This window comes from Gopherus flavomarginatus, chromosome 3 (genome assembly GCF_025201925.1).
Source record: "Gopherus flavomarginatus isolate rGopFla2 chromosome 3, rGopFla2.mat.asm, whole genome shotgun sequence".
NCBI lineage: Eukaryota > Metazoa > Chordata > Testudines > Testudinidae > Gopherus > Gopherus flavomarginatus.
In genome coordinates, this window is record NC_066619.1 from 126,082,579 (window position 1) to 126,092,378 (window position 9,800).

The window sequence follows — 9,800 nt, forward strand, 5'->3', positions numbered from 1 at the left end:
GGCTCCAAGACAGACCCTCCCCTGTCATGGAGTCCCAGAGCCTGGGTTCCAGTTTGAGCATGAATGTCTACACTGCAATTATACAGCCTCCACAAGCCCGAGTTAGTTGACCTGGGCAGGCTGCAGGTGTTTAATCAATGTATAGATATATCCTGAGTTTTTTGGCTGTGGAAGGTAATAGTTTGGCATGTTAAAGGATATATATCAAACCTAAATCAAAAATTCAAATTTATATTTACTATTGCTATTATGGTACCCTGCTCTGAATAGAGACAAAAGGCAAAATCTCAAAATATTTCACAAAGTGAAAAACTTAATGGTTCCGGTGAAGCAAAACATTTTGTTTTGATAATTTCAAAATATTTTGGTTTAGTTTTGACCTTTTTAAAAACTTTTTTTTTAAATAATAAATTAAGTTAAATTTCAAAATGACAAGTCATTTTGAACCAAAAAAACTGAAAAACAAGATGGGGCATTTTGACAAATTAAAAAAAAAAAAACTTTTGGGGGGTTTATAAAGTTTGTCAAAACCTGCCCTTGCCAACAAAATTTCAGTTTTAAGAAAAAATTCAGTTCCATCAAAAAACTTCTGACCATTTCTTAACATAGCTAATTGAGCTTCTTTCTGGCCTGGTACTGGAGTCTCCAATATTTATAAATTTGGGAGACTTTAATACCCATACAGATGACACTTCTATCTAGCATAAAAACTCTTCTCCACCATGACAACTACAACATTCTGTCTAGGATCCCTCTGAATTGGTCAGTCCACTAGAGGAGACTCATCAGCCCACTGAGTTTCCAGAAAGAACACCATGACAGAGAGCCCTATTTAGCTACATGACCAGTGCAATGATAGTCTGGCAAGGCCCTACAGTCATCTGTTGACCACTACTCTTGGTACACTGGCCATTAGACACACCTTCCTCCCATTGTCTTGGTTCACTGATGACCTATGTTAGATAAAGCATGAGAGAATGAGATTAGAACACAGTGACACAAAATATATCCAAGAACCAAACAAATTTATGCAATTCTATGCTTCAACTGAGAGAAATGTTAAAAAAAAACAAAAAAACTTCTGCCATAGCATCTGTAAAATCTTGACTAGCTGAACTGTAACAGCTAAAGTACAAGCACTGATTTCAGACAATCTCTGACTCAACTAGCATTTACCTTGAAGAGCCCTTATATTACTTTTGGAGGCACAGGGATTGGCAGTGAATCACTCAATATAAGCTCTCCAGGTCCAAACAGAGAGAATCAGAGCAGAGGATGAGGAACACACTATCTTCCTAGACAGAGTTTTTGCCCAATCAAGCAACCCTATGCCACCTTAGACTAATAATCTGTGATTTTTGAAAGCAAGTATAGAATACTTCCTTCAACAAAGTGAGCCCACCATCAGGGTTAAAAAGCAATACTTTGGCTGGTGTTCAAGAAGCCATCACTCAGCTCAAAGAATCTTGCCTATTATTGTTGTGTCTTTAACCCTCACATTCTAGACAAAGTTATTGAAAAGTTGGTTAAGTGAGCCATGACCAAAAACATAAGCATCCAGTGTTAGATCTATTAGCACTCTTTGACACTTGACCATGAGGTGCTGCTAACTCATCTAGACAACATTAGTGCAATTTGGCCCATCCCCATTAACGTCTATTCATTCTCTCCTGTCAGATAGACTCCAGAGGATCAAGATGGATAACTAACTGCTCCTCCTTCTGTCCAAGGCTCTTGAACTGGAGAGCCTTACAGAGATCAATCGTGTCTCCTCTCTTCTTCAGCATATATGTCAGATCCCTGGGGAGATGAGATACTACAGGCTTTATCACCAATAAGTTGGATGGCATCCAGCTCTCCATCTCATTCTCACCAAACATGGGCAATAACTTTACTCTTACTTTCTAGTGCTGGAGTGAGAAAAAATACTTGGATGAAAAGTGGCAGGTGAATCTCTAGCCAAGGAAAACTGAAATTATATTGGTAGGAAAAGAGAAAGCCCTCGACAGAAATTGACAGAGCTTTCCTTTCATCCTCTGTTGAGGACATCTGCACTCAGACTGTGATGGGGAAGGCCTGGAATCTTACCGAACTCCTATCGACATTCAAATAGCCAGAAATGCTTTTTTCGATCTTCAGCTAAATTGAGTATTTCCTTTCATATGTGGGCCTACCCATACGGACTGATGGTCGTCACCTTTACGCTGGACTACCACAAAGAACTCCCTTGGGTTTCAGTGTGAAAGCCAAGCAGAAGCTTCAGCTGGTCCACCATTTCCCTAGGTAATACAGACCAATAAGAGCACATCACACTGGTGATTCACACGCCATGTTGCCTCAAGATCCATGTCAAGGTCCTGGTGCTAACATACAAAAGGTGCAGGGATTTGGCCAAATGTGGTTGCTAACTGAGCCACGGTACAACTTTTGGTGCAAGGCTTCCCTCAATATGTCCTAGAGTTCAGACCAGAAGATGCCATTAGATCATCTAGGCCGATCTATCACAGGCTACTGAGTTTCACGCAAATATCCCTATGTTGAGCCCAACCACTTCAGTTAAATTAAGGCATTTTAGTCCTCAGAAGACTAAACTGCTTTGTGCCACAGGCAAAGAACAATAATAGTTGCAAAATGGCGGGCAGTGTCTCTCGGACACTAAATGAGAACAACCCAATTAAAGGAACATAGCCAAGTTTAAAAAAAAAAGTCACGCTTGTCTGAAATTTTTTAAACCACTGTTGTTACAAGCAACAGCCTAGAATTCTAAAATAAAGAGATTAGAGAAAAAAAACATTGTATTTTTTCAACTTATTTACATTGTGCATTTGACAGCAGTTTTATACATCGCCATTTAACAAATAAGTTTCTTAAGAGAGATTTTTTTAAAAATAGCATCATGTGATTGAAAAATGACAAACATTGTAGAGGATGAAGGGGTGGGCAGAAAAGAGCAAGGTGTAGTTACTGACTAGAAGGCAGAGTTACAGGATGGAGAAAGTATCAGAGGGGTAGCCGTGTTAGTCTGGATCTGCAAAAAGTGATAAAGAGTCCTGTGGCACCTTATAGACTAACAGATGACATGCGTCTGACGAAGTGGGTATTCACCCACGAAAGCTTATGCTCCAAAACGTGTTAGTCTATAAGGTGCCACGGGACACTTTGTTGCTTTTTACAGGATGGAGAAAGAACACCCAACAGTCGTACCAAATGAAGCTCTGGAATAACGGCTAGTAAAACACATTCTCTTGCACGAAGCTCCTTCATTGACCACAGCTGAGAAGGTACTGTTTGGAACATTCAGAAAGTAGCATTTATGCATGCTAGAGAGTGTTGTGCACAACAGCCAACTGGGTGGTCTGGCATCTAATGCTATCCCTTGCTGCCGCCACCACCATCAACACTACCCTGCCTTGGGAAGAACAGTACCCCTTATATTAAATAGTCTTCATGGAGTTGCTCGAACCAACTTCACATACTCTGTGTCTCTATTACATCAACCACTCTCCCCATAATTCCTCGGCTAATCTAGTACTGTCTTCCTGCTACTCCCAACATATAGCACACAGATGGCACAATGGCCTTTTCCTCTATTTCGCTTGCCATCTGGAAGACAACTCCTGTTTAAATAACTCTCCATCTGATTTCAAATGTAAATTGAAAACATCTTTTTTAACACTCTATCCCCTTGTAGCTGCAAAGACAGCCTTTCAAATGTGGACCTCTGGCGTGTTTGTTCCCTGAGTCTGTAGTCACCTCCAGTGCACCTGCTACAGCGAATCTTCACAACGCAGCAACCAACAGAATTGACAAATCTAGTCAGTTTCTCTGATGCTACTTAATACCAGATGGACAGCAATAAAACTGAAGCGCAAAATTGACATGATACTTCCCTGCTGGTTGCTGCTAAGAATATTAGCATTAAAGGCATTTGAGCTAATCCAGGATGGGAAAGAGACTATAGAGAAAACAGAGAATGAGAAGGGATAAGGCCCCAGCAGAAGCCAGGATACTGAGGAAGGAAAGAGCAACAGAACTCTACTGCCGTCAGAAGGCCCTGCAATGGCAGGGATCTCTGGTAAATATTTCAGGCTCTACCTATACATCTTCATTCTTCTCTTCCTGTACTTTTATGTAATCTCTGTAAACTGTTTTAGGGCAAAGGCTGTATTAAAGAAGTTGTACAAAACAAAGATGTGTTGCATTGTTTAATGGAGTAAGTACAAGAGAAAGGAGAATAGCTAGTCCTTTTCCCAAGTATAAAAAACAAAACAAAACAAAGCAGCAAATGAAGATATTCTGTTCTAGAAAAAACAATGGTCTCAGAGAACTGCCAAAACCTATTCAATCCCCACCAGCTTGTTCAGATTTAAATCATTTGAGATTTGGATAATACCTGTAACACTTAAGAGTCCAGACTAGAAAATCTCTATTCCATTTTATCTATATTTAATTAAATAGGCTAAAGCACTACACAGTTCACGTATCATGAATAATACCACTATGACAACTGAAGATGTGCAATGCATAATGTCTATTTAACTTACTGAACTGGTGTTTTTAATGTTTTAAATTATTCTAACAGAACTTCAGATAGATGGCTGTAAATTTAAATTAATCTTTAAACAAATCTATTTAAATTGAAACACATTTTATTTAAATTGAAATCATTTTAATCCATCCTGCACCAGAGCTGACATAGGCTGTATCTAAGTGTCTTTTATCCCAGTTTCAAGTAGTATAGAAGTAGATGGAGGGCACCATGAGGTTGACACTAATGGATAATGTAGCCCTGCCATTATGATTATGTCAGAGGCAAAGGGAGGCTAGCCTGCATTGCTAAACAGCAGTCTATCCAAACAAATAAGAAGCAACAGGAGAGACTAAGCACTCTTTCTTCAAATGTTAGTTTACTAGCATGTTTGTAGTTTGTTCAAATGGAGAAAAATAGTTTTCAAGTAGAGTGAAAACTGCTTTAAACAAGAAAAAATTGAGTCTGAGACAGAAATAGTGTCTTAAACAGAATCATCAGACACAAAGGTGAGCACAATATGTTGGGGAAGAGTCAAAAAGGCTTTTGTAAAGCGAACGCATGCCTCACCAATCTATTAGAATTCCCTGAGGAGGTCAACAATCATGTGGACAAGGATGATCCAGTGGACAGAGTGTATTTGGACTTGCACAATGCATTTGACAAGGTCTCACACCAAAGGCTTTTAAGCAAAGTCATGGGATAAGGGGGAAGGTCCTCTCATGGATCAGTAACTGGTTAAAAGACAAGAAATAAATGATATGAAAAAATGGTCAGTTTTCACAATGGAAAGAAGTAAATAGCATGGTCCTTCAAGGATCTGTACTGAGATGTGTGCTGTTCAACATATTCATAAATGATCTGAAAAAGAGGGCAAAAAAGGTGGCATAGTTTGCAGATGATACAATATTACTCAAGGTAGTTAAGACCAAAACAGACTGCGGAGAGTTACAAAGGAATCTCACAAAACTGGGTGACGGGGTAACAAAATGGCAGATAAAATGCAGGATTGGTAAATACAAACTAATACACATTGGAAAACATAATCCCAATTATACATACAGAATGAGGGTTTCTAAATAAACTGTTACCGGTCAAGAAAGAGATCTTGGAGTCCTTGCGGCTAGTTCTCTGAAAATATCCACTCAATGTGCAGAGGTAGTCAAAAAAGGTAAGTGTTAGAAACCATTTAAAAAGGAATAGATAAGTTGACAGCAAATAGCATAATGCCACCATATAAATCAATGGTAAACCCACTCCTTGAATAATGCATGTGGTTCTGGTTGCCCCATCTCAAAAAAGATATTAGAAACAGAAAAAGTACAGAGAAGGGCAACAAAAATGATTAAGGGGATGAAACACCTTCCATATGAGGAGAGATCAAAAGACCGAGACTGCTGAGCTTGGAAAACAGACAACTAAGGGGGGATATGATAGAGGTCTATAAAATCATGACTGGTGTGGAGAAAGAGAATATGGGAGTGTTATCTACCTCTTTAAATAACAAAAGAACCAGGGGTCACACAATGAAATTAACAGGTAACAGATTTAAAACAAACAAAAGGAAGTACACCTGATATAACACAAATTTGGATATAATGCAGTAAAGCAGTGCTGGGGGGCGGGGGGGCTACACACTCCGGTGGATCAAAGCAAGTTCAATATAACATGGTTTCACACAGTAAGATTTTTTGGCTCCCGAAGACAGCGTTATATAGGGGTAGAGGTGTATTTCCTTCATATAATGCACGATCACATGGACCACTAGTCTGACCGAGTATGGGCATTCTTGTTCTTATAAAAGAATTAAAAACTTCAGGTATTCTTTACAGTGATCTCTTACGGATGTCATCTAAACACTTTTTCCCACCATGATCACAGAATGGGTGCAACTCCATTTAAATCAGCTGAATTGTCCCTTTACATCAAGGATGAATTTTACCTGAAGACCTAAGCACACCTCTCTGCCAACAATCCATATGATGAACTTATAAATAACCCAACATTATGTCAGTGTAGAAGATCATAAAAATGGAGGTTTCTAGGACAGCGAATGGGGAAGGAAAGGAAAGGTGATAACCCAACTGTCTATGCAGAATATATGTGGTACCCATTTACAGAACACACAAATGTAATTTTATTGAAATTACATTAATCTCTTCTCCCTCTCCAAGTGCCTCCTTCTGACCTTTCCCATAAAATACAAAGTTCTAAGGATGAAACTGCCAGGGACCCACTACTCACTCTTTTCCTGAACTGTCTAGGGACGTACAGGTTTGGCACTCATATAGCAATTGAAGAACTAGACATTTATACAATAACACGGAAGACAAGCACTTTTTTTTTTTTTTAATACCAAGCAGCTCTAAAATTTAAGGCATTTAACTACTAAAAGCTTTTATGGCACAAGACAGCAGAGCCTGGCCCACCTCAGCTTAAATAAAGACAACAGGTGCCAACATGAGATATACCATCTTGGTCTAAGTAGACACTACTTGGATCAAGAGGGAGTACTGCATGCTGGGACCCCAGTATCAAGGCCAGCTGCAATACACTGATTTATACTAGTTAGATGTAAAAGGATCAACATTCGGGAGCCATCATCATATGGATACCATGTCATATGTGGACAGTTTCGGGCTGCGGAAGGGAGACAAGGAAAGGGGTAGGCAGCGGGGAAGTGACTCTGGGCAGGACATGATGAAGATGGGGTGGGGGGCACTGATGCAGAGGACATGTAGTGGAAGTGATGTTCTCCAGGATCTGAGACAGGGCGTATGTGCTGAAGAAGCAGCTCTGGGGAGGGGAGTCTGAGGAAAGGGGCATTTGGACTCTGGGGAACACGAGGTATAAGGGGGTGAAGAGGCGCTGGAGAAAGGGAGCTTTAGGACGATGGAGCTTGGGGGCAGGCAGGAGGCTCTGGGCAAGGACCAGAGCATGCTGTGGGAGAGTGGCAAGGGCCTCTGGAAACAGGGGGCATGGAATGCAGAGGTGGGCAGTCGACATGGGGGCAGACGCGCTGGGCAGGGAACGCAGGTAGAGGGCAGAGGTGGCTCTGGAAAAGGAGGAGGTATGGAAGACAAGGGGCTGGAGGGAATGGGGGCTCTGGCTGGGGAGGGGGCGGAGGTGGCTCTGGACAGGTAGGGGGTATGGAAGAGAAGGGGGTGGGGGCATGCAGGTGGTGAAGGGCTCTGGCTGAGGAGGGGGCAGGGTAATGGGGGGGGAGGCTTGGGTAGGGGCATTCAGGGGGAGGAGCTCTGGCCGGGTAAGTTACTCGGAGGGGGGAGGCTCTGGACAGGTAGGGGGTATGGAAGAGAAGGGGGTGGGGGTGACGGGCTCTGGCTGGGGAGGGGGAACAGAAAAGGGGGGTGAGGGGAGAAGCTCGGGCAGGTGGCATTCAGGAGGGAGAGGCTCTGAGGAGGGGGAGGCTTGGGCAGGGGGCATTTGGGGGGAGGGCTCTGAGGAGGGGGAGGCTCTGGACAGGTAGGGGGTATGGAAGAGAAGGGACTGGGGGCATGCAGGGAGGGATGGGCTCTGTCCAGGCAGAGGGCACGGAGAAGGGGAGCGGCTCGGGCAGGTGGCATTCAGGGAGAAGGGGCTCTGAGCAGGGAGGCCGGGCAGAGGGCATTCGAGGGGGACGGGCTCTGAGGAGGGGGACATTCGGGGGAGGGGCTCTGAGGGGGGAGGCTCGGGGGGACATTCGGGGGGAGGGGCTCTGAGGGGGGAGGCTCCGGCAGGGGGCATTCGGGGGGAGGGGCTCTGAGAAGGGGGAAGCTCGGGGGGACATACGGGGGGAGGGGCTCTGAGGGGGGAGGCTCGGGCAGGGGCATTCGGGGGGAGGGGCTCTGAGGGGGGAGGCTCGGGGGGACATACGGGGGGAGGGGCTCTGAGGGGGGAGGCTCCGGCAGGGGGCATTCGGGGGGAGGGGCTCTGAGGGGGGAGGCTCGGGGGGACATTCGGGGGGGAGGGGCTCTGAGGGGGGAGGCTCGGGCAGGGGCATTCAGGGGGAGGGGCTCTGAGGGGGGAGGCTCGGGGGGACATTCGGGGGGAGGGGCTCTGAGGAGGAGGCTCGGGCAGGGGGCATTCAGGGGGGAGGGGCTCTGAGGATGGGGAGGCTCCGGCAGGGGGCATACAGGAGGAGAGGCTCTGAAGAGGGGGAGGCGGCGAGGCCCGGCCCGCCACGCTGGGTGCTGCCTGCCCGCCGGCGGCCCCGCTCACTCACACACTCGCTGCCGGCTCCTGCACCAGGAAGCACCAACCAGGAAACTCCACGACCGGAACACGCGCCGGGGACGCCCCCGAGGCCCCGCCCATGGCGCCGGCACTTCCGGCGCAGGGGAGGGCTGCTGAAGGGGCGCGTCACTGGCGCGGGCTCTGCGCTTCCCCCGGCCTCGCGCGCTGCTGGCGAGGCGCGGTCCCGGCCGCTTCCCTCGGCTCGTGGACGGAGCCTGGGCTGCGCCGAACCGCCAAAAAACTACATGTCCCATGAGTCCATGGGGCTTCGGATGTGCGCGCGGCACGTGGCGCTCAGAGGGGCGGGAGCGGCGGGGTCAGGGCGCGTGGCGCGAGACCGGCCGTTGCTGAGCGTTGCCCGGGGAGTGCGGGCTGGCGAGAGCAGCCGGGCTGCAGCCTACGCGGGGTGGTCGTGGGGGGGCGAGGTGGGAACCGCTCGGTCTCAGCGACCCTGCCCGAGTCTGCAGAGAGCCTGGGCCCATAGCCCTGGGGCTGGCCCCACAGTGATGCAGCAACGCTGCCTGAGCTTGCTAAGAGCCTGCACCGATAGCCCCCATAGACTACTGACCCCTCAGGAACCTGTACAGCGGCGCTGCCTAAGCCTGCAGACGGCCTTGCCCCATAGCACCAGGGAGGCTGACCCTAGAGCGGCTGGTACAACAGCACTGCTTGAGTCTGCAAAAGTGACCAACAGAGCCATGCTGCCTGAGTCTGCAGAGAGCCTTCGCAGGCTGCCCCAGTAAAGGGGAGTTAGCCCAGAGTGACCGATACTGTGAGACTGCGGAGAGCATGCAGTGATACCCCAAGTAAGTGGGACTGACCCCATAGTGACTGACATAGCAATGCTGCTTTTGTCTGCAGAGAGCCTGCACCAGTAGCCCCAAGAGAGTGGCCTGACTCCAGGGTGACCAACACAGCGACCCTGCCTGAGTCTGCAGAGAGCCTGTACCAATGGCCCCAAGAGAGTGGACTGACCCCAGAATGACCAACGCAGTGACACTGCTTTAATCTGTACAGACGTATAGCATCAGAGGAGGGG

General features: G+C 46.6%; 1 protein-coding gene across 3 annotated transcripts in view; it reads right to left on the minus strand.

Annotated features, from left to right (window-relative positions):
• ZCCHC7 (zinc finger CCHC-type containing 7) overlaps window positions 1-8,847 on the minus strand; it is a 158,955-nt gene extending 150,108 nt beyond the window's left edge. For 2 of the 3 annotated variants that reach the window (XM_050943111.1, XM_050943110.1), the window contains exon 1: window positions 8,751-8,847. Coding sequence is in view for 1 of the 3 variants with exons in the window: in XM_050943112.1 (XP_050799069.1) it covers window positions 8,759-8,842 (84 nt within the window). In the remaining 2 variants the exon portion in view is untranslated. The remainder of the gene's footprint in view (window positions 1-8,750) is intronic. The other variant, XM_050943112.1, reaches the window with a different exon arrangement.
• Window positions 8,848-9,800: the final 953 nt, after the last annotated feature.